This window comes from Eulemur rufifrons, chromosome 23 (assembly GCF_041146395.1).
Source record: "Eulemur rufifrons isolate Redbay chromosome 23, OSU_ERuf_1, whole genome shotgun sequence".
In the NCBI taxonomy this organism is placed as follows: Eukaryota; Metazoa; Chordata; class Mammalia; order Primates; family Lemuridae; genus Eulemur; species Eulemur rufifrons.
Genome location: NC_091005.1, coordinates 16,801,759 through 16,824,298, shown reverse-complemented (window position 1 = coordinate 16,824,298; position 22,540 = coordinate 16,801,759). Strand labels below are relative to the sequence as shown.

Genomic DNA, 22,540 nt, shown 5'->3' with positions numbered 1-22,540 from the left:
GGTTAAGCCAGGCGCAGTGGTGTGCACCTGTAGTCCCAGCTACTCAGGAGGCTGAGGAGGGAGGATCGCTTGAGCACAGGAGTTCAAGACCAGCCTGGGCAACATAATGAGACCCCCGCCATCTCTACAAAAAAAAAAAAAAAAGGTTAAAATGGTAAGTTTTATGTTACGTATATTTTGCTACAATTTAAAAACTGTTTACTATGAAAAATTACACAAGGAATGAATGAATTCAAGAAAAAGTAGAGAATAAAGCAAATAAACCCATTCTCCGCCCCCCTCACCAAAACAAACTAACCTGTGAAATTCTAATCCAAGGAGAAAAGTCCCACTTATGGACCACACAGAACAAGGCACCCAAAAGGCCCTCCCTAAATATTATACAATGGTGGGAAAAAAATCCTACCTCTTCCTCCAAGAGAGCCACAGCTGACATTTTGGTGTCTATCCGCCCATACTTTTCCCAGTGCAAATATACGACATAAATATAAATATGTGAATTTTTATGAAAATAGGTTTCCGCTATTCTTATTACTTGGAAGCCTATTTTTTCTCACTTCTCAGTACACTGTAAACACATTTTCCATGTCCTGCCCTGTTGTTTGTGGTAGCTACCCGATTCTGCTGTGAGTGTTCCATGACTTTTTAGCTAACAGGTGCCCGTTACAAAACACGTAGGTTGTTCCCAAGTTGTCCTGATCACGATCATAAGAAAAGCTGCAAGTAGCATTCTTGCATGTATAGCTTTGGCTATTTGTGGGTGCATTTTTTAGAATAAATTCCTGGATTTTCTGGGTCAGAAGGGTCTGTCCATGTGAGGGGCCTGCCCGCATCTTGGGAGATGTTGCTTAACTGAACAACAGCATTCCTGAGCTGCCCAATCTCAGCCATGGTACCCAGTGGGGCAGTGGTGGAGGGGCTCAGGGGTCTCCCCTGTGCTACCTAGCTGCCAAGGAGTTATCAGTTCTCTTACTCACAGAGGGTGTGGTCTGCAACCAGAGGACAAGAGTGGGTGTCTGCGTGAGAAATCAGGACTAGGTCCCAGCCCTGAGAACATGGAGGGCCATGCACAAGCCTCCCAGTGTCTGCTGAATAACAGCCCCTAAAGGTGTCCTCGCCCTAAACCCCGCAATCTGTGACTGTGCTACCTGACAAGGCAAAAGGTGCTTTGCAGATGTGATTCAGTGAAGGATTCTGAGGTGGAGAGAATTTGCTGGATTCTCCAGACGGGCCCCATGTCATCACAAGGGTCCCTATGAGAGGAAGGCAAGAGGGTCGGAGTCAGAGAAGGGGATGGAGGATGCAAGCAGGGGTCGGGGTGATGTGTGGGCCACGACCCCAGGAGGAGTGGGCGGCCTCTACAAGCCAGAAATGGCAGGGAAAAGGATTCTCCCCTAGAGCCTCCCAAAGGAATGCAGTTCTGACAACCCATTTTGGACTTCTGACTTCCAGAACTGTCAAGTAACAAATCTGTGTTGTTTTGAGCCTGTAAGTTTCTGATGATTTGTTACAGCAGCAACAGGAAACTAATACATCCCTTTCCCAGGGTCTTGAAAGCCCCACTGACTAAGGGACAATGGTCTCCCTCTGCCCTCCACAGCCTGATGTCCTGGACATCCCCCCCGCCCCCCGCCACACCAGCTGTCTCCTCCAGGCAGAGTGCACCCAAGGTTCTATGCATGGGGGACAGACAAGGGGGCGGCCTGCCCCAGCCCCCAAGGCCCACTCTTGACCAGACTGTAAAATTACCGTCAAGGATGTTGGAAACTGAACATGTTTAAGGTCATGGAGGAAGTGTGAGGTGGTACCAGGACTGAGTCTGGCTGACTGATGGGATCCCCATCCACTTCACAAAGCTGAGTCTTTCTTTCTGTGCCAGTCTGACTTACCTTCCTGGTGAGAGATAGTCCTTCACACTTTAGAGAGAGTAAGATAGGGCATCTGGCACCTGGTAACGTGGCGTTACTACAGGGTAGTAGACATCGTCTCTCATCTTGAAAACCAGGCTTGGGGTGAGCAGTCCCTGTTCCCACCCACTCTACAGCTCATAGGGTGTCTTCAGCCACCCATATTCCTGAAGGTGCCCTCCAGGTCTCCCAGGATCAAACTCAGTTCTTGCCCTCCGTAGGGAGCAAGAGGCATAACCATGTCTGGCTCATGTGTGTGGCAACGATGGTTAATGCCATTTAATCAGCAAGGCATCTGTACCAGGTCCAGTGCCCCAAACGTTACCTGTGTCATTTAACCAAAACCTCTCAACCAGCCAGGGAATAGTCTCCCATTTTACAGATGAGGAAACAGCCCCACGCAGGTTAACTCGCATACACGAGGGCATTCAGCCACAAGCAGCACGGCCGGGTTAAAACCAGCCGATCTGACTTCAGAGCCCAGATTCGCCCAGAGTCGGTGCGAGCATTTCCTTTGGCTCATTCAGTCAACGTTTCAAGATCCAAAGATTTTTTAAAAACACAGTCTGGATTTCTAGATTCTCTTGAAAAATCTGATTCACCAATTGCAAGAGCTCCCCATGGCCAAAGCAGGAAGAATTTGAGCCACAAAATACATAAAGTAGTATTTTTTTTTTTTTTTTTTTTTTTTTTTTTTTCTTTTTTTTTTTTTTTTTTTTTTTTTTGAGACAGAGTCTCACTCTGTTGCCCAGGCTAGAGTGAGTGCCGTGGCGTCAGTCTAGCTCACAGCAACCTCAAACTCCTGAGCTCAGGCGATCCTACTGCCTCAGCCTCCCGAGTAGCTGGGACTACAGGCATGCACCACCATGCCCGGCTAATTTTTTCTATATATATTTTTAGCTGTCCATATAATTTCTTTCTATTTTTAGTAGAGATGGGGTCTCGCTCTTGCTCAGGCTGGTCTCGAACTCCTGAGCTCAAACGATCCGCCCACCTCGGCCTCCCAGAGTGCTAGGATTACAGGCGTGAGCCACCGCGCCCGGCCCATAAAGTAGTATTGAGTTATAAACCAAAGTGTAAACTAAACAGCCATGAGTCGATAGTGAAAGGCAAATTAGTGCAGAAGAAATTCCAAGTAATTTACGTAGCTGCCCCGCCCTCAACAAGGTGGGAGGGACTAAACTCCCCACCCCGCAAGTGTGGGCTAAACACAGTGACTTCCTGCCAAGGAGAACCACGGGGAAATCAGAGGGGAAAGGGCAGATTTACGGCGCAGAGACTGGACAGGCACACCTCAGCCAGGTGCTCAAGGTCAACATCAACAGTGACGTCATGTCATAGTAGGTACCCTTGACATGAGGTAGTGAGAATGGCACTGTCCCTCTGCGGCTGTCCTCCCCAAAACCAACAACCCCAGTCCAATCCCGACAAAAACATCAGACAAATCCCAAAGGAGGGTCATCCTATAAAGTCCCTGGCCACCTGACACCTCAGGTGTCACGTGACACCACCCTGACACCTCAAAACTGTCACGGTCATCATAAACAAGGGAAGTCTGAGAAACTGGCACAGCCCAGAGGAACCAGAGGAGACAGGACAACTAAATGCAGCGTGGGACCTTGGATGGGATCCCAGAACAGAAAAAGGGTGTTAGGGAAAAACTGAGGAGATCTGAATGAAGTGTGGGCGTTAGTTAATAAAGATGCGTCAATAGCGGTTCATTAATGATGACAAATGTACCGTACAGATGTAAAATCGTTACACAGAGCCTGGAAGGCACCTCCAAAGATTTGCTGCACACTCCTAGGCTAGGGGCTCCTTTGCCAGAGAAGCCCCCAGTTCCCAAGGTGGGCAGAGAGAGAAGGCGCCACCTCCCAGCCCTCAGCCCCTCTAGACATGGCAAGGCCCAGGGGACAGAGTGCTTGGTGTTGAGAGCGCTGGGTTGAAGCTGGTCTCTGCACAGGTTTACCCTGTGGCCATGTCCAAATTCCTTTCCCTCCAAGTGCCAGGAACAACAATGATCCCTGCCTCCCTGGAGTCTGAGCCAGCGCCCATGGGTGTGAGGGCCCTGGTCAGCCCTCAAGGACCTTCTCGGGGTGCTGGCGCCTGCTTAGGCAGCCCAGCTATTGCTTCTGGTCTGAACTGCCAGGCGCGAGGAGCCCAGAGGCCGTTCCCTGCAGGACTGAGTGAGTCATCCTGGGATCATTTGCTGGCCAGGGCGGGTGAGGGAGGAGCCGCCTTTACAGACACCTGGTACAGTCTGGAAATGGCGTTCAGTGCCCTGTGGGGCACCTGGCTGCCTCCAAGCCCGCACCCTAAGGATCCTGGCCTTGGAGTAAGGGAAGGTGCTAGCCAGGGGCCCCTCTCCCTGTGCTAAGGGATGAGTCAGTGACGCCTTCCTGAGTAAGGGCTGAGAGGACCCAGCCCCAGGGGCACCCCTCCCCTAGGTTCCCACTTCCCTGCACCCAGGGGTGTGGAAGGGGTCTTTCCCTCTACTGCCCACCGCGTTCTGGCCCAGGGACCTAGAGATGGGGGAGATGGGAGAGGAGACAGAAGCTGTGGGCCAAAAGACAGAGCCGCCAAAGTGGGAGAGACAGAGGGGAGGCGGAGCCTGCCCCAGGAGGGGAGGGGACAGAGGGTGCTTGGGTGGCGTCAGGGCCTGAGAGACAGTGGGGCGTGTGGCCGGGAGGCGGGCGCCAGGCTGAGCTGCTGCTCCCAGCTCAGGAGCCCCGGTGCCAGCTGGACGCTGGAGGGTGGGCACGGGCAGGGCTGTGTGCCAGACATGCACAGAGCGCCCTTTCAGGAGATGGCAGCTGTCGGTCCAGACTCCGCTGCTGGCTGTGGCCCTGCCTGCCCCCTCCAACGCCTTGCTGAGCACCGGGCTGGGACACTGAAGTGCACAACTGGAAACCCCACTAGAGGGGTGAAGGGGGCAACCCTGCTCAATTGGGGCATGGGGGGGGACCCCCTCATCAGTGTCAGGACAGGGACCTGGGGCCTGTGGCAGGCCTCCATTGCCCCCTTTCTCACACATCTCACACTCCTGTCATTGCCAGTGGCTAGTTAGGACCCTCCTTGGGACACCCCTGGAAGGAAGAAGGCCAAGAGCCTTCCAAACTCCAATAAATGACCTGCTGATGGGGTTTTGAGGTCTGGAGAGCTGGGGCCAGACGTGGGCCTCCGGGGAAGCCAGCCTGCTGCCTGTGTCAGCTTCCTCCATCCTGTCACCGTGGGCCTCCTGGCACAGCACACCCGTCAGGCAGAAGAGCCTGTCCCCTAGGCACATGCACATACACACAGATTTCCTAGGGGGTGGGGCTCCCCAGGTACCCCTATGAGCTGGAGCTGCTGCCAATCAGCTTCATGGAAACAGCTGTGTCTTTCCTCCCCAGGGTCGCTGCCCTGGCCTCCACCCAGCCTGGTCTCGGTGCTCACTCACCCTCCCTGGGCAGCAGAGCAGAGTGGTCAGACCCCTGGTTCTTCCTTTTGGTAGCTGGGGGATCTGAGCCTCAGCCTATTAAATGTAACCTGGAAGCAGCAGCCAGGTCTACCTGGCAGGGGGTGGGGGGGGGGTCAGGACAAACATGTATGTGCCCAGTGGTTGCAGGTACCATGTTTAGGCACCATGTCACATGTCAACAGCTGAAGAAATTGAGGGTGTTTAATCTGGGGAAAGGAAGGCTCAGGTCCGCGAATGCCCGTCTGCCAGCATCTGAAGGGGTGGTCCTCGGCCCAGCCGGCCTGGCTGTGGGTGGGCCCGTTTGTGGGGTCACCGGGAGACCGGAGGGAAAAGGGATCCTCCCTCGAAGCAGTCCAGATCCCACTGTCGGGTGACCCGAAGATGAGCCAGTCTGTCGGGAGCTCCTCTTCCCTGGGGGTGGGGGCAGAGGCGCCCTGGCAGCGCCGCGTGGGGTGTTGGGGGTCTCTAGGCTCCCCCTCGGCTGGGGGCCCGCAGAACAATTCTAGGAACCCTGCTCTGCCAGCCAGCCGTGGCCTTCGGCCCGACCGAGCCCCTCCCCCGTCCGCGCCGGGACACGGGGACTGGGAGTTGGGCCAGGGCCACGGGGCAGGCGCCCAGCACCCAGGGATGTGCAATGTGGGGGTGGGGCACCCGGGTGGGCGAACAGAGCATGGTGCGACTGACTGGAGGTGGCCCTTGAAGGATGGGCAAGGTGTGGACACGAAGCCTCCTCGCCGCGTTGGGCCGACAGAAAAGCTCCGAGGTCCAGGGTCCTCGCCTTTAATGCGGCCCCCCGGCGGCGGAGAAGGGAGGGGGAGGGGGAAGGGCGGCGCGGGCGGCGCATGCGCGGCGCGGCTGGAGAGGCCGGACCGTCCGGCGGCCGGGAGCGCGCACCAGCCCGCGGGCCGCCGCGACAGCGCCGGGACCCCGCGCCGGGGGCTCTGAGCGGCGCGGGCGGACCCAAGCCCCCAGACTGCCGCGCCGCTGCCCGCCGGGCCCCGGGAGCGGCGGCCAAGATGTCTGTGCCGGTGAGTACTGACCGCCGCCCGGGACCCCGGGCTGGTGTCCCCGGCGGGCCTGCGACCTCGAGCCGCCCGCTATAGGCCTGATGCCGCGGGGGCTCCCCGACCGGGACTCGCCCTGGCTGGGGGTCGCTCCGCCCAGGCCTTGTCGAGCCTGGGAGGGGAGGGTGGGGGAGCGTCCCCCAAGCCGGCCTCTGCCCCTGCCTTTCCATCCTCTTCCAGGAGAAGGGGTCTGTGCTGTCCTCGCAGGGAGCCCCGCAAGATGGCTGGGTCGGCAGGGGTCTTTGTTGCCCGCCCCCGGCCCCCGGCAACCCCCGGGGACAGCTGGGCCAGGCTGGAGTCCATGCTGTGCCCCAGGACCCCACACTAGGAAGGCTGGGCCTGGTGGGGAGGGGTCTCTGACGCTCCCTGGGGAAATCCTTCCAGGACTGCTGGGCGGGGTGCGGGGCTGGGGAGGTCTGTGCTGGCTCCCAGGAGACCCCCTCGAGTAGCTGCCCTGCTGTGCTCCCGGGACCTCCGCGGTATGGCCAGGCTTGGGGCGGGGTCTGTGCCTGTCCCCGTAGACACCCCTTTCCTGGAACAGCTTGATTTCGTGGGAATGGTGCCCACCCCAGAATGGCTGGGGTACTCACTTTCCCAGGAAGTTTTCCTCCCTCCGCTGAATCCCCGGGGCCCTGACTGGCAGCTCCTTCCCCCCTGGCTGTGGGGGCTTCTCTTCTGCTTGACACCCCCTCTTGGCAGGGCTGGCAGGCTTGGGCAGACCCAGGGCCCTGGCGTCTCTGGGCATCTGGATCTCACCTCTTGAGCAAGGCAAGTGATCCTGGCTATCCTTGGTGACCAGGCCTCAGGCACAGGCCCACTTTACAGATCGACTGACTGAGGTGGGAGGTGGACACCCCTCATCCTGCCAGAAAAGGGACCTTCTGCACGCTGGAGGCCACCCAGCCATTGTTTCTCTGCTGAGTTAGAGGGTTGTCACAAAGGGGCAGTGGGCCAGAGTGCCTGTCCACTCTGGCCTTGTTTCTGGAACTGCTCCTCACCTGGGCGACCCCATCCTTTCTGTGAAGCAGACGGTCAGGGCTTCCTGGCAGGGCAAGTGGCCCCTTCGTTAACTACCACAGAGTGTGTGCAGATTACTGAAGGGGAGATGCTGGGTGAGTGCAAAGCATTGTTATTATGGAATTAAAGATCCCGGCTCCTGCCTGCCTCCAGAAGCGGTAATGCAGAGTTGCAGATGAAAAAATTAGGGCTTCCAGACCACGCTAATGTGAACCCCCCCCACCCGCCGTCTGTTCTGGTTCAGAGCGTAATTGCCTCATCTTTAGAAAGAAAGGAGACAGAAACTGCCTGCCAGCACTTCTCTCCTCCTCGGCCTTCCTGCAGAGCTCTGCTGTCTCTGGCCCAGGGTCATCAGGGGACTGACCAGTCCTGCTCCTGTGGGCACTGCTCAGAGAGGCAAGGTGGACCACCTGAGCTTGCTGGAGGGCCGGGGTCTCCAGGGCAGTAGACCCTGGCCACATCAGAGCCTGGACAGGTCTCTAAGGAGAGGTCCTGTTTGATTTGGCTTGGGGGTCTAGGATGGCGCGCAGACCCCTTGCCTTATGGGACTTTGGGCAGCCTTCCTGGCTCTGTGCCTCATCTGTGACAAGAGGGATGGCAGGCCGGGTGGGACTTGGACAGACCAGCCCTGTTGTGGAGGTCTGCTTGGTCCATCTACCCCATGGCAGGATCCAAGTCACTTCCCCCCTCTCGCTTGTAGCCACAGCCCACAGGAATTCTGCAGGGGTAGGTGGGGGTCTCGCCGTCTGCCCCTTGGGTGGCTGGGCTGTCACATTACCCTGGCTCTCTCCTAGGACCTTGGGCAGTGTGTGAGGAGGTGGGGCCAGGAGGAGTTCATTTTTGGAGCGGCTGTGAAATGTTCAGAAAATTGCTTTCATGTGCTGAGGGGGCCCAGCCGCCTGCTCAAGCCCTGCTCCTGGAACCCAGAGTGGTGACTGCCCACATGGTGCTCAGGGACGCATTTGGGTTTTAAGCACACCCATTCATTTGGGCAGTCTTTTCCTGGATGGGGCTGACGCAGGCACTTTGGCCCACAGAAATTACAAGATGCTTCAAAACAGATAGAAAAGGTTGTGTGGACCAGGTTGAGTGGGGAGTGACTCCCTGAGTATCTGAGCATGGGTTGGCTGGTGTCACCCTGTCATTTGACTCACATGGGGTCTGGGGTCCAGCGAGGGAGGGGAAGGTACCAGGGTGTCCCTGGCTCCCTGCTCAGTGCTGCTTCCTCTGCTCAGGTGGTCCTTGGACACTCACCTGCTTGCTCTCTGACATCTGCCTTCCTCTTGGGCATGGCTGTCCAGTGCCCTGCGCCTGTCTCTTCCCTCACCTGGCAGGACACATGTGAAAGGAAAACGGCTGTGCCACCCACCTCAGACCTCTAGCTGATGTTGGCATGGGTCCATGTTAAGAGTGGCAAGATGCTACTGCCTCTGGCACTGTCACGCGAGAGGCCAGCTTCCAACTTGCAGAGTCCTTCTGCTGTCTGTCTCTGCCTTTCATTTCCTGTCTCTGAAATGGGTGTGGCCATTTCAGCCTCTCTTGTGCTCCTTCACTGAGGAAGGGGTCCCTTCAGGGAGCACAGATGCTGCCCTGCGTGCCAGGCACTGGGCTCGGCCTCACAGGCACAGGGAGGGCCTATGTTTTGCCAGAGCTGGATGGCCAGGGCGAGGCAGAGGCAGGGTGGGAACCAAGACTGGCAGGATCCAAAGCCATAAAATGACCATCATCCTGCGTGGCCTCTAATTGTGGGGACTGCAGCCTGCTGAGCCATCCGCAGAGGCCAAGGCTGCTGAGAGGCCGACCCTCTGCTTGTAGCTTCCCACGTGTGAGCTTGTGCAACCCCTTCGGCGCCCCTGGCAGACCAGGCAGCTCGGGCTCGGAGAGGCCAGGCAGCTTGCCCGAGGCTGGGCAGTGGGCTCTATCCAGCCCCTCCAGCCCCCGCCGGGCTCGATGGAGATCAGTGGATCAGGCTTGGCATCTGGTTGAACCTCTGCCAGCCATCCTGGGACCCCCTCTGTACCTGGCTCTGTGCCAGCCAGCACCGTGAATCGGAAAGCTGGCCAAGAAACCTTGAGCTTCTGCCCTGGGGTGCACAGCTGGCCTGGGCAGCCAGGCAGTAGACGGCTGGCGCCTGGTAGAACAGGCTCCAGAGGGGACAGTGGGAAGTGGCCACGTCCAAGTCCGAAGTCCTCAGCTCAGTCTCCACAGCCTCTGCCACGCCCTCTCCTGCCGCAGGGCCCTGGCCCTGCTGTCCCTCCCTCTGTAGGAGTGATCCTGCTCCCTGCAGCCTGCTGCACCCCTGCAAGCCCTCCTGCCTCGTGGGTGATGGCTGGCAGTGGTGGGGGTGCTTTGGTTGCTGTCAGGCTTCCTCGGGGCAGGACCGGTGGCTGCCTGGCTCCTCTTTCTCCCTTCTTTGCTGCAGCTGAGGGCGTGGCCCCCATGGTAGAGGCCCCGCAGGCAGGGGCCAGGTCCCCATTCGGAGCCTGGCCTCTCCCCGCTCTCCTGAGAGCCGTGCTGGGGGCTGAGAGGGGTTCCCAGAGAGGCTGCTAAGGGTGGGGAGGGGGTTTTGGTGTTGGCGCTATGCCTGAGTGAGTTGCTGAACCTCACTGAGCCTCAGTTTCCTCATCTGTGTCATGGGGATGTTAACAGCTCTGAGCTCTTGGGGGTCTTGTGAGCGATTGGTGAGGGATGCGTGAAGCTGCCAGTAGGGGCTGGTAAGTGACACAGCTACTGCTGTAGAGATTATTGTCTTTATCCTGCCATCGTTGGCTGGTGTGGTGCCCCAAGACCCACTCCTGGCTCATGCACAGCCAGCTTGGGGAGGGGGTTCCCAGCCCTGCCTCACTGGGCTGGGCCCGGGCTGATGGGCCCTCTGCCCCCAGGATTCTCTGGGGCCCACGCAGTCTGCCTCCAGCCCTTTCTTTATGGTCTATGTGGTTCCCACCAAAGCCTTAGTGGTAGGATGACCCTGGCTTCTCCCTTGCACTGGTGTGGCCTGTGGGACCCCTGTCCCTTGTCCTCACCCCACTGCGAGAGTGACCTCTGCTGGGGCCACTAGCTGGCCCATCGCGTGGGCAGAATCGCAGGCAGTGGGAGCCACTGCAGGGGTGCAGGCCCTTCCTCAGGCGTGGTCTGCGGCGGCCTGGTCCAGCAAGGGGCAGGCAGGGCCCTCAGAGGGCTGGATAGCCCCCAGTCCCCACCCTGGGGATCACGGCACCTTAAGGGAGGGGGCTTGAGCCTACCAGGGAGGCAGGTGGGCCTCAAGGCTGTGAGGTGAGTGTGGGATGCAGGTGGCTCCTGCAGACCTCCCCACTTCCCACCACTGGGCCCGCGGCTGTGCCTTGTGGTCAGCTGCGGTCCCCTTTCCTCCCTGTGCTCACTTCACTCCCCAGCCTTGGCCTTGGCCTTGGCTTCATTGCAGCTGCTCGCTTTTGTTACATCGTGTTCAAACCCCACAGTTTCTGTGGCTTTCTCTGAGTCACTGTTTGCTGGGGCACTGTCTCCCTCTCTTTGGGAAAAAGAAAAAGAGCTGAGGACAGGTGGGGACCTCGGTGGAGGTGAGGAGGGATGCCCACTCTGGTGAGAGAGATGGTCACAAGTTTCGGCTCTAAAGTTAATCTCTTCTCTAAGGGGGATTAGGGGCCGAGGAAGCTTTTCAGTAATTTTAATTTATTATTTAAGCCCTGCCAAGTTCCAAGAAGGATTTGAAGCAGATTATAGTGGGAGACACAAAGAATCTAGAATCATCAAAAGATCCAGAATTATGGAATGTGTGAGAAAGGAGGAGGAATTATTCCAGAAAGCCTACTAAGTAGGCATACAGATTTACCTTAAGCTCCCTGTCAGGCAGGGCAAAAAGGGTAACATGGTGGGTTTAGGCCTGCAACACCTGTTTTTGGTGTTCGTAATGCCATGTATTTTTTCTTCTGTGCTTTATTTTTTTTTACCAATTGAGACTCTTTTATTGAAGTAGATTTTACATGTCGTGAAAGATACAGATGTTAAATGTACAGTTGGATGAGTTTTGGCTAACACGGACCATGTAACCATCAGTCAAACCAAGGTAATGAATGTCTGCACCACCTCAGAAAGTTCTCAAGGCTGCTTTACAGTCCCGTGCCCTCACGCACCATTCGTGTTTCTGTCACGCCGGCTCAGCGTCGCCTGTTCTTGAACTTGGTGTGAGGGGAAGCATACAGTAAGTAGGTTCTCTTGGACCTTGCTTCTTTCATTCACCGTAGCAGTGTTGACATTTGCAGCTTGGCAGTGTGTATCAGCGGTTTGTTCTTTCTTGTTGTTGCCGAGGAGTGTTCCATTTAGGAATATCCCCGGCGTTGTTTATCCATGCCCTTGCCAAGGGATCTCTGGCTGAAGCTTTAGCGGGCTGTGTATTTTGGGGCACTGGAACACTGGCGTTATCATTGGCCTAACACCCTAGTGCAGTGTTTTATAAAGCCTGATATCCAATCCCGTGTGCCTGGAGGCATGCCCAGAGGTCTGTGCCCCGACATCCCAGCCCTGCCAACGTTCCATGCTTGCTCAGGAGGTAGGATAGCCACACTCCTCCCCGTGCACAGCCCTCGCCGGGTGTCAGAGTTTGAATTCTCTCTTCCCAAGTGACCTGGGAGGGCAAGCATCTTAGGCTTTTGAGTCATCTGTGTTTCTGCCGCGGCCCCTGTCACTCCAAGGTCCTGGCTGCGAGCCCTAAGGAGACCGGGAGGCATGAGGGGAGGCAGCGGAGCAGCCACATCCCTCTTTCCTCCCCAGCCCGGACAGATTCCTCGGCTCCCTCCTCTTCTTCCCTGTGCATGTGCCAAGACATCCCACCAGCAGACACTCCTGGCTGTTCCTGCTTCCACTCTGGGAGCCCCAGGCCCAGTGGACACCCCACCTCTCAAGAAGCTAGGATGGGTTGGGGTTGTTTGTAAGTTCCCTGTGGCCGCTCCCCAAAAATGCTTCTGTGCTGCCTTCCGTGCAGCTGCCCCGGCTCTTACTCTGAAGGAAGGAGCTGGCTCGCCTGCGCTATTTTTATAAACCTTTACTGTTATTTTTTCCTGCATAATGAGCCTTAGCAAAAGATTCACACATCTGCTCAAATGTCACCTCCTTGGAGAGGCGCCCCCATGTGTGCCCCTGTCCCCATCACTCCTGCAGCTTCTTACCTGCACAGACGGGCGTGTGTTTCCCCCTGCCTCGGAGTGTAAGTTCCCTGACAACACGGACTGTCCTTTTCAGCAGCAGCATCCTGCAGAGCCTAGCGCAGGTGCTGGGGCAGCGTGTGTGAGTGAATGACCATGTGCAGGGACAGACCCCATAAGCAGCTGCTCCCCTCTCCCTCCATGGGGGGCCTGAGGGGAAACCCTGCCCCTTGCCCACCCCCCAGTGTTGGCTGGTGGATCTGGAGCAACAGAGCTCCAAGGAAAGAGTTTGTCCCAGAGTCTCAGACAAGGTTTTGGGGAAGGTGGGGGAAGCCCAGGGCACCTGGAGAGGGGGTATCTGTGCAGGGGTGAGGAGAGCAGGGAGGGTTTCCTTGGGGATGGGCTTAGTGGGGTGTCCTTGTGCAGCTGGGGCAGGCCAGGGGAGCGTGCATGATGGTACGGGGTGCGTGTGCTGCTGGAGGTGGGGCATCAGGGTGCCCTGTGGGCGACAGCCTGCCTGTGCCATAGTCTCACGGCCCTGGGCATGGGCAGGGCTGCTGGCAGGGGGTAGGGGTGGCAGATGAGCCTCACCTCTGAGACTCTGAAAGGTGCAGTGACTGGCACCTCTCAGGGAAACCATCAGTGTTGTGTGGAATCATTGATGTTGCCTGCTCCTGTCCTTGAAGGCTAACCCTGGGCACAGGCGTGGGCCTGATCTCCTGGGGCAAAGGAGCCTTTCTCTGTAGGCTGCTGCAGGCCCAGGCTGGGACGCCTGCCCACCACGGTACTGTCCAGGAGGGAGAAAACACATTATTTTCCAGTGGCTGCTGTTGCTCTGCCTTCTCTGGAACCAGTCTTTCCTGCACTCCCACCCCAGCGCCCCAGGGTCCCCTCCTGTGCCCCTGCTGGCCACTGGCCTGCCAACCCCAGCAGAGTGGCCTGGCCACACTGCTCTGCTCCTTTGTGGGTATCTGTGGGTGTGGGCACCTGTGTTCGGTGGAAGCGGCCAGGGGTGGGCAGCAGATGGCTTGTGAAGTCATCATCTCTGCCTGATGTGCTGGGGCTGGTTGCCAGGGAGAGCAAGAGCAGATGGCCGGGCCGGGGCAGCCTCTTGACCACACCCTTGTCCCTGCCCACCCAGCCCATCAGAGACCTGGGCAGCCACCAGCAGCTGAGCTCGCTCTCTGGGGACAGGGACTTGCCCTTTATCCCCACGTCCCCTTTGCAGACTGAGCCCCGTCTTCCCCACCCACCGTCCCCCAGGGCCCTTCCCCACCCAGGCCGTGTTGAGGGGCAAGGATGTAGGAGTGGGATCCCAGGTCTGCAGGGAGGACAAAGTGCACAAGGCCCAGCCTCCTCATCTCTCTCTCTCTCTCTCTCTCTCACACACACACACACACACACGCACATGCACACACGCACACACAGCTGGCTATTGGTCCAAGTCTGCACCTGCCAGCCAGCACCCAAGGAGGCCCCTGATGAGAGGGGAGAGGGATGGGAGCGGAGAGGGTAGTTCTCAGAGGGAGATGGGAGGTGGGAGAGGAGGGTGCAGAAGAGAAAGGGGGACTCAGGCCACCACGGCCAGCACCCTGGGCTGGGGCAGAGAGCTCTGAGCAGCACTCCAGGGCCTAGCCCTGCTGACTACTCCAGCCTCAGCTACTGTGGGCAGAGCCACTCTCTGAGGTAGGCACCCCACTGCCTCTGCTGCTCTTTAATTTTCAAATTAGAAAAGCAGGAGATAAGTGAAGGTAATTAGGAGAGTTGTGCTTCCTCTTCCAGGTCTGTGCCTCACAGTGGTTGAGGGGAGCAGGTGGGAAGGCCCTGGGTTTGCTGGGATCCCGGCCTGGATCTGGAGGCAGGAGGCACCCCGTACCCCTGGACTATGTCCCCCACAAACCTGGCAGCTCCACCCAACCCTGCACACCTAGGAGTCCCGCCCTGGCCCCCAGGTCTCTGGGGACTGGCCTGGGGTCATGCTAAAGGGGACAGCCTGCTGAGCAGGGATTTGGCTCCAGGCTTAGGGTCTCCCACCTTCCCACAGTCAGAGTCACTGCTGTAATGACAACGGACCGCCTCACTGGTCACTCCACACAAGAGCTCCAACACCCGCCCTAACAGTGCACACTCTGCTCTGTCTGGGGTCACCTGGGGTGCTTTTCAGTGGGCACACACCCAGTTGGTGGGCGGGGGGTTGTGAGCTCTGCCAGTTTCTGGCCATGTGACCTGAGTGAAGCGCCGCCCTCTCTGAGCCTCTGGGTAGCTGTAGTTCCATCCTGGTCCCCAGGGCAGCAGTGAGACTGACTGATGTCAGATGTGTGGGGTGTCCAGTCTGTGCACATCCGGGCTCACCTCTGTGCCATGCATAAGGGTCCCTATACCCTTGCCCAGGTTTTGAGCTTGGCACCAGAAGTGGCCAGCCCAGGGGGAAGGCATCAACTCCCCATGGCCCTCCAGAGCATGGCTTCTTCCTGTCCCTGGGGTTGGCAGCGCTCACCTCCGGCCTCAGGAAATCCTCTCCTGCTGCTCCCAGAGCCGGCCATCAGCTGACCCATCCAGCCCGCCTTCCCTCTGCTGTGGGAAGCTGAGGCTTCGGGAGGGGAAGGGGCTGTATGCCGTCAAGTCCCGCAGGCCATTTTTAACCTGCTCTTTTCGTGTCACTTTGTCATAAGCATTTTCCTGCGTTATTTTGGTCTTGGAGGTGGCAATCTTAGTAGTTGCACAGTGTTCCACTGAGGCGCTGTGGTTGTCTGACCAGTCCCCTAGAGTTGACATTTACGCTATGCCTCCCCTGCCCGCTTTTGCTGTTACAAATGCCGCGATAGACATCATTAAGCATCAGGCGAGAAGCGTTCTTTAGTGCAGTGGGTCTGTGCTGAAGGCTAAGACCTCAGAAAGCCCAGAATGCAGGAATCCTGTCCCCGCCCATTCTCCCCACTTAGGGTCCCGTCTAAGCAGCCCACCCCCAGGAGACACTTCAGTGACCCCAGGTGCAGGGCCCTCCCCGTTCCCTGCACAAACAGCCTGTGAGCTCATCTTCGGCCTGGCTGGAGGTGCCAGGCCACTCCTGAGACGACTGACAGGGGTCAGAAGAGAACCGTGTTGGCGCCTGGGCTGTACACCTGCTGCTGTCTCCATAGATTGCAGCGCCCTCTCCCAGCTCCTAGTCACCCTGGCCCCTCTCCTTTCTGCCAGTCCTGCTGTTTGTGTGTGTGTGTGTGTGTGTGTGTGTGTGTGTCTTAACCACCCCTGTTCCTGAGACTAGGGCAGCCTCAGGTTTCCTCACTCTGGCCTGCTCTTCCCACCCGGGCTACCTCTGAGGTCCCACCCAATTAACAAAGATTTAGCAGACCCCTCCTCACCAGCAGAGCTGAGCTTCATGGGTGGGTGGCGCTGGGCCCCAGTGCTGAGCTCAGTTGTCGTGGAGGTGCTTCTGTCCCAGCTGCTTGTCCTTTTGGAGTCTGAGTGTGTCAGGGGTCTTTGGCTTCCTACTGTCCATAGATTCCCTTCCTGCTGCAGAGTAGTCAGGGTGGGCTGAGGTCTAGCAGCCCCACCATCCCTTCCCTGGCCACCAGCTCTGTCCCTTCTGTGCCTGGAGTGTGTGGAATGGGCCAAGGGCCAGTAAACTGGGCCTAAGTCTCTTCATCCATAAAATGGGGCTAATGGTGAAGCCTGTTTTGCGGGATTTCTGTGGGTGTGAAATAAGCGTGCAGCGCAAGGAGGCTGTGCAGGGTACCTGGGGTTGCATCCCTGTTGTTGGCCTTGGCAGTAGGGCCAGGGAGGCTGGACTGGCGGTGAGGTTCTGCCCCTCATATACCCCAGCCAGAGCTTGCCCAGCGGGCACTCCTTCCCCGCACACCAGCCTGGGAGGGGGCATTTCTCCGCAACCCCCGGCCATGCCCTCTCCAGCACAGTGGGGTGTAGATCCTGGGGCCTGTTTCCAGAGCGGAAATGCCATTCTGGGAGGCACAGGCTTGGGGGGAAGGGAGTTTAAGTGGAAAAGAAGCAAATTTTTGAAATGCCTGTGCCTGAGCCGTGTTCCCCTTCCCCCGCCTCCCTGCCCACACCAGCAGTCCCACCCCCAGTGCAGCTCTAATCCCACTCCCATTCCCCAAGACTCCATCCAGCCTGTCCTCTCTTCCTCACCCACACTCCCCTCCGGCCAGCTACAATGGAGCAGGGGCCATCTCCCTGGAGGGCTAGACCTTTTGTGTCCCTAACTGTCCCTGCAGAAACCTCCTACCTGCTGGGCACTGCCTGGCTTTGATGCCTGGTGCCAGCCATTCCCAAAACAGTGAGGACCCAGGGACAACCTGAGGACTCCTTCGGCTCCCAGCACAGCCAGCCAGTCATGCATGGTCCAGCTGGTTCAGACCTGCTCCCTGGGAACATGGGGTGCCAGCCAGGCTGAGGAGTTAGTGGCTGGACAGAGTCGGGGTGTAGGAAGGACTGGGGACACAGCTCTTGGAAACAAGCAGGAGGGAATGTCCCAGGCCATGTTGCCTTGAGAGCTAGCTCCTCTTCTGTGGAGAAGTGGGCTGTTGGGAGGGCAACCAGTGGGGCAAGCCTTGGGGAGGGCACAGGGTGTTGGTTAGTTGCCTTCTTCCTCTCGAGAACTTTGGGCTACAGTGTCCTGTCACACTGCTCCTTCCTCACACACATGCTGAGTTCTGACCAGTGGTTCCCAAGCCAGGAGCTCAGAAGCTTGGGGAAATGCAGATGTCTGGTTCTTCTGGAGGGTGGGACCTAGGAATCTGTTTTTTTGTTGTTGTTTGTTTTGTTTTTTGTTTTTAGAGAGAGGGTGGAGTACAGTGGTGCCATCATAGCTCACTGTAACCTCAAAATTGTGGGCTCAAGCCGTCCTCCCGCCTTGGCCTCCCAAAACGCTGAGATTATAGGTGTGAGCCAAGGAATCTGTTTTTCTTTTAAAAAGTTTTCCACAGGATCTTCATTTTGAGAAAAGAGTCCAGAGAGGGAGAGGGCCTGCCCAGGGAGGCACATCTGGCCAGGGTCTGAGTCAGCTGAGCCCCAGCTGTCAGGCAGAGGGGCAGCTGTAGGAGCCCCTTGGGCTTGTGTGCATTTTACGGGCCATGCCTGAGAATTCTCTGCTGGGGGAAGCCGGGTCTCCCTCACTGCTTCCCGGGCACCGTGAACTGTCCGATAGCATCGTTGTGCTCAGCCATAGCCCAGGATTGTTGACCGGGGATCCTGTCTGGTCCAGGGCAATTTCCATTCTAGATCTCCCTGCAGAGTGCTCAGGGACGTTGGCACCCTGGTTCTGCTGCATGAGGTGACAGTCACTGACCTGCAGCCTAGCAAGGGGGATACTCAGGGCCAGGGATGGCTCTACTCCCTTTCACTGCAGTGGTTCTTCCTTCTCTTTCCCTCATTCCCGCCCCTCCCCCGTGTCGCTGAGACAGACAAGATGGAGCAGGACTCAGGAGGGTACTGGGCATAGGTTTTAGGCCTGGACGCCGCGGACTTAGGAATGGGTCGGGGGAGAGGCAGACCAGCTGGAGTCCCCAAAAGCCAGTGAACCGCATGGGAAGGGGAGGTGCTGCATGTGTAAAGCTGAAGCTTGCCAGCCTTCCTGCTTTGAGTCTTCATTTCCTGGGGCCCTCAAACGATAGGCCCGTCCATTATTTTTCCGTAGGCTGGGACACGCCCCCTCCCGTTTCCCTTTAGATTCAGATCTGAGTCCGAGGGCCAGACTGACGTGCGTTAAATGCCCTGGGGCTGGTGGGCGGGGAAGACAAAAGTCGACTTGGGCCCGTGGTGGGGCGGGTGCAGCGTGCCCAGTGCTCCGGAGGAGGGGGCAATCAGGGTCGTCTTCCCAGAAGTGGAGGCGTTTACGTAGGCCCTCGGTGCCCGGTGCCTGCTCACCCGCGCAGGAAGGCGGGGACATGCTTTTGGAGGAAAAGGGATATCCCGCGCCATAGGCTAGAGCCTGGCATTGGGCAGGGGCCTGAAGCCTGGGGGGCGGTGCCACTGGGCGGACGCTTGTCCGCGCGCTCCCGCGCCGCCCGCGCCGGCGACTCATTTGCATGGGGAGCCGCAGCGGCCAATGGGCGCGCGCGGCCGGGCATGCCGGGAGCCGGGCTTGGCCGGCCGGGCAGCGGCGGCGGCGGCGGGCGGAGCTAAGTGGGACCGGCTCTGGGCTGCGGAGGCGACGGCGGAGCGGCGCGAGTGGGACCGGGCGGCTGCGGCGCGCTCGGAGCCCCCAGGGCCCAGGGCCTGGGCAGCTCGGTGTGCGTCCCCGCGGGGAGCCGGGGCCCCGGGCCGGCCGGACACCATGAACTACCTGGTGAGTGCGGCAGGCGCGCCCGGGGTCTGCTCACGGCGGCCGGACGGGCTTCGTGGACCGGCTTCGAGGCAGCCGCCCTGCCGGCTCCCGGGGCGGGCCCGGGCGGGAAGGAGTTAAGCGAGTGGCATTTCCTGCTGGACCTGCGGGTCCTGGGAACCGCCGGCCGGTGAAGACACCGCGGGGGCGCGTCCGGGTGGGGATCCGCAGTCTTGGGACCTCCTTCCTCCCTGTCCCGGGAGCGCTGGGCAAGGGCTGCGGAGGCTCCCGGAGCTTGGGGGCGGATGGAAGGGCCGGGCGCAGGGGCCGCTGGCGGGCAGGAAAGTTCCTGGATCCGGGAAAGTTGCTGGCGGGAGGCCTGGCCTCCTCCTGCCGGCTGCCGCCTGCTGTGTGACCTTGGGCTTCTGCGCTCTGCCTCCGGGCCTCAGTTTCCCCGGGTGCGAGGAAGAATGGGGGTCCCTGGAGGCCGTGACGGTGAGCTTCCAGGCGGGGGTGGTGGTCCGACTGTTTGGGAGTGGGGACTACCCGCCACTCCCAGGCATGGGGGTTGAGGTCCGGGCGAACAAGTACGTGCGTCGGAGGGTAGTCGGCGCATCTGGAGGGCCAGTCCGAGGTCAGTTAATGATTCACCCGGCCACCGGCGCTGGATTCCGGGAGCAGGGGCGGGTGCTCCTCGGACTTTACCTGCCTCGCTTGCCAAGCGGCGGTAGGAGCCGGATCCTGGCGGCGGGAGTCCAGGGCTGCACTGCGACCTTGCTGCTTGGCACGCGAAGAGTCGAGGAAAGCGGCTAGGCTAGGCTCCAGTTCTGCAGCGTAGACGTGGGCGCCTTGGGATCCGCTGTTGGGGGATCCCGGGCCGCGACAGCCCGCAGAGCTAGGGTAGGGGCGGGGCTGCTGTTACGATGTCCGCAGCTCCGGGCTCCTCCTGGGAATCTGGGAAGCCGAGATTTGCTGAGGGCTGGGGGGTTGGGGGAACAGGGACCCGGGAAAGGCGGGTTAGGGCCTGGGGGATGTTGGGGATGTGAATTCCAGATTCGGGCAACAGCTCCTTTTCCCAACCACAAGGTTCCCCTATCCGTCTTGGGGGCACTTAGTTTCTTTCCCCACAGCCCCACTGTGTGGAAGGATCTGACTTGGGAGGCGCTCCCGGGCTTACTGCAGCTTTAGTCACCTCAGAATAACCGTGGGTCGATCTCTTCTTTGCTGAATTTGGCCAGGTGAGGGGCTGTTTCCCACAGCCCTCTGCTGGGGCACACACCCTCCTGTGCCCATGCCTTTCCCCTGGTGGAGAGCTGGATGGTGGGGGCCGGCAGGCCTGTTAGGTGTTGGGGTGCCTGGGGGATCAGGGCTGGGCACAGGTGGAGCCTGTGGGGAAAGGAGCTATGGGAGGAGCTGGCCCTCCTTTCTGGCACTAGCTGCCACTACCCGCTGGCCCTGGGCAAAGAAGGAGCCCAGTGGGAGCTGGGTGGAGGCAGGGCAGGGCAGTCCCAGGTTCTGCCCGGAAAGTCACCTTCAGCTGGGGGGAGGAGGACTGGAGACTCTGAGCACAAGCGTGAGCACTGTGGGCTGGTACCCAGGTGTGGGCAAGGGATTGAAATAAGGGCAGTGCCACTAGGGCATCCCGTCTGCACAGGAGAGCCTCCTGGGACAGCTGCTCTCCCCCTGTTCTATGAATGATACAGATGGGGAGACTGAGGCACAAAGAGGGACAGTCAGTTGTCCTCACAGAACTGGATCTAGAACCTAGTCTCCCAGCATGGCCCCGTATACTACACCACATGTGCTCCCCATCTGGGATTGGGGGAGCTCTGGTCCTAGGGGGACTGCCATGCTCTACTGGGGCTGCCTACTTGGAGGAGCCCCTCTGGCTCTAAGACTGTGCCTTTGTGGCCCCCTCTTGGCATCCATTGTTCTTTGAGGAGGTCCCACCGCCCATTTCTCCTGGACCTGGACAACTCCCTCCCCTTCCCCCAGGAGCCCACAGCCAGCCGGAACCAACCAGAAGGGGAGGTGTGCTCCTGGGAGGCTTCTTGGAAGAGGCAGTATTGGAGTCAGACTTGAAATGTGGGGAGCGGGATTAGGTGATAGGGATCTTTGTTACCCCTGGACAAGACACCCCAGAGCCTCTCTTTCTCTAGGTCTTTAGGGCACTCAGATAAGGGCTGCAGGGTGGTCTTCCTCCAAGGGTTGGGGCTCTGCCCTCGATTCGGCCCTTTCTGGCTCTCTGAGCAAGGGGGAGAGGCCTTGGCTCTGCCCTGTGCTGCTGCCCTAACTCCCTGCCCTGTAGGTCCTGGCCTGGGATGGACGGAGTCAGGGTGGAAAGGCAGGGTCTCACCTCGGGCCTAGTCTCTACTGGTGCATCTCACAAATCAGGGGTTTGGTACTTTTTTCAAAGCTGGAGAACCTCACATTTTGGGATATCGTGTCCCCCTCTCCCCACACAGGCAGATAGTGCTGTGTTAAGGGCTGCTGAAAGTTACCATTTAGGATTGGAGAGGGGCAGAGCTGCAGGGGGCTTTAGATGTCAACATGGAGAAACCGAGGCCTTGTAAGGTGTGTCCCTTCTGCCTCTGGCCCCTGGGCCCCCGTGATGACAGTGCTGGGGCTGGAGGTTGGGTTCTTGCCCCTGTACTGGGTGGTGCTGTTCTTGAAATAAGGGGTCAGCTTTACAATAAGCTCCCTGCTGAGACCCAAATCACAAGAGTGAACTTGTCGATCCACTGGAGAATCCTGTGAATCTTCCCTACAAGGTTCCAAGGCCAGGGAAGGGGAGCAGAGAGTAGTCAGGGGTGCAGGCCCGGGGTCTGCCAGCATGTCCCCACCATCCATGGTGTGTTTGGAGTTGCAGACACCATGTCCTGCAGCAGGAGGGCCCTCCGGGGCCCGCTCCTCTGCCCAGCCTCTCAGGGACAGTGTCTGGGGTGTCTTGGTAGGAGTGCGGGCAAGGACATGCTTCCAGCCCATAGCTGGCCCTGGACACAAAGGCATCTGCTATTGCCGCTGTGGCCAAGGCCAGGCTGTGGCCCTGTGCTTGTGCAGGGGGGCCCTTGGCAGCGGCCACCCAAAAGGTAGCCCTTTTTTTTTTTGAGACAGAGTCTTGTTCTGTCACCTGGGCTAGAGTGCAGTGGCATCATCATAGCTCACTGCAACCTCACACTCCTGGGCTAAAGTGATCCTCCTGCCTCAGCCTCCTGAATAGGTGGGACTACAGGCGTGCACCACCATGCCTAGCTAATTTTTTCTATTTTTTGTAGAGATGGGGTCTTGCTCTTGCTCAGGCTGGTCTTGAACTCCTGGCCTCAAGATCCGCCTTAACCTCCCAGAGTGCGGGGATTACAGGTGGCTCTTTATCCCCTCAATCTGCAGACCTTCCTGTGGCAGCTGAGTGTCAAGCGTGGGGACCTGCGAACCAGTGATGCTTTGAGAGGCAGGTGGGACAAGAGCCGTGCCCCCTTTGGGGTAGCTGTGGAACGTGAGGCCTGCACACAGGCCGTTTGGTCCACCCACACTCTTGCTCTCTGCCAGCACCAAGGACTTGAGCCGGACCCTGGGCACTCGGTTGTCTATGGGAGTATTAGAGGGAGATGCCTCTACGGCTGGCTGATCCCAGAATTCCACCCGGAGTGGGGCAGTGGGGACATTCTGAGAGGGAA

The 22,540-nt window shown here is 58.7% G+C and overlaps 1 protein-coding gene across 5 annotated transcripts in view; it reads left to right on the top strand.

Annotated features, from left to right (window-relative positions):
- Positions 1-4,151: 4,151 nt before the first annotated feature.
- The window catches only part of BCAR1 (BCAR1 scaffold protein, Cas family member), a 37,355-nt gene continuing 18,966 nt past the window's right edge, over positions 4,152-22,540 (top strand). Inside the window, exon 1 of one of the 5 annotated variants that reach the window (XM_069456568.1) lies at positions 4,152-4,242. In XM_069456568.1, coding sequence (XP_069312669.1) covers positions 4,174-4,242 — 69 coding nt within the window. In that variant the 5' untranslated portion in view covers positions 4,152-4,173. Of the gene's footprint in view, positions 4,243-6,209; positions 6,396-18,730; positions 18,891-19,345; positions 19,362-22,540 lie in introns of those variants that run through there. The other 4 variants (XM_069456567.1, XM_069456570.1, XM_069456569.1 and 1 more) reach the window with 4 other exon arrangements.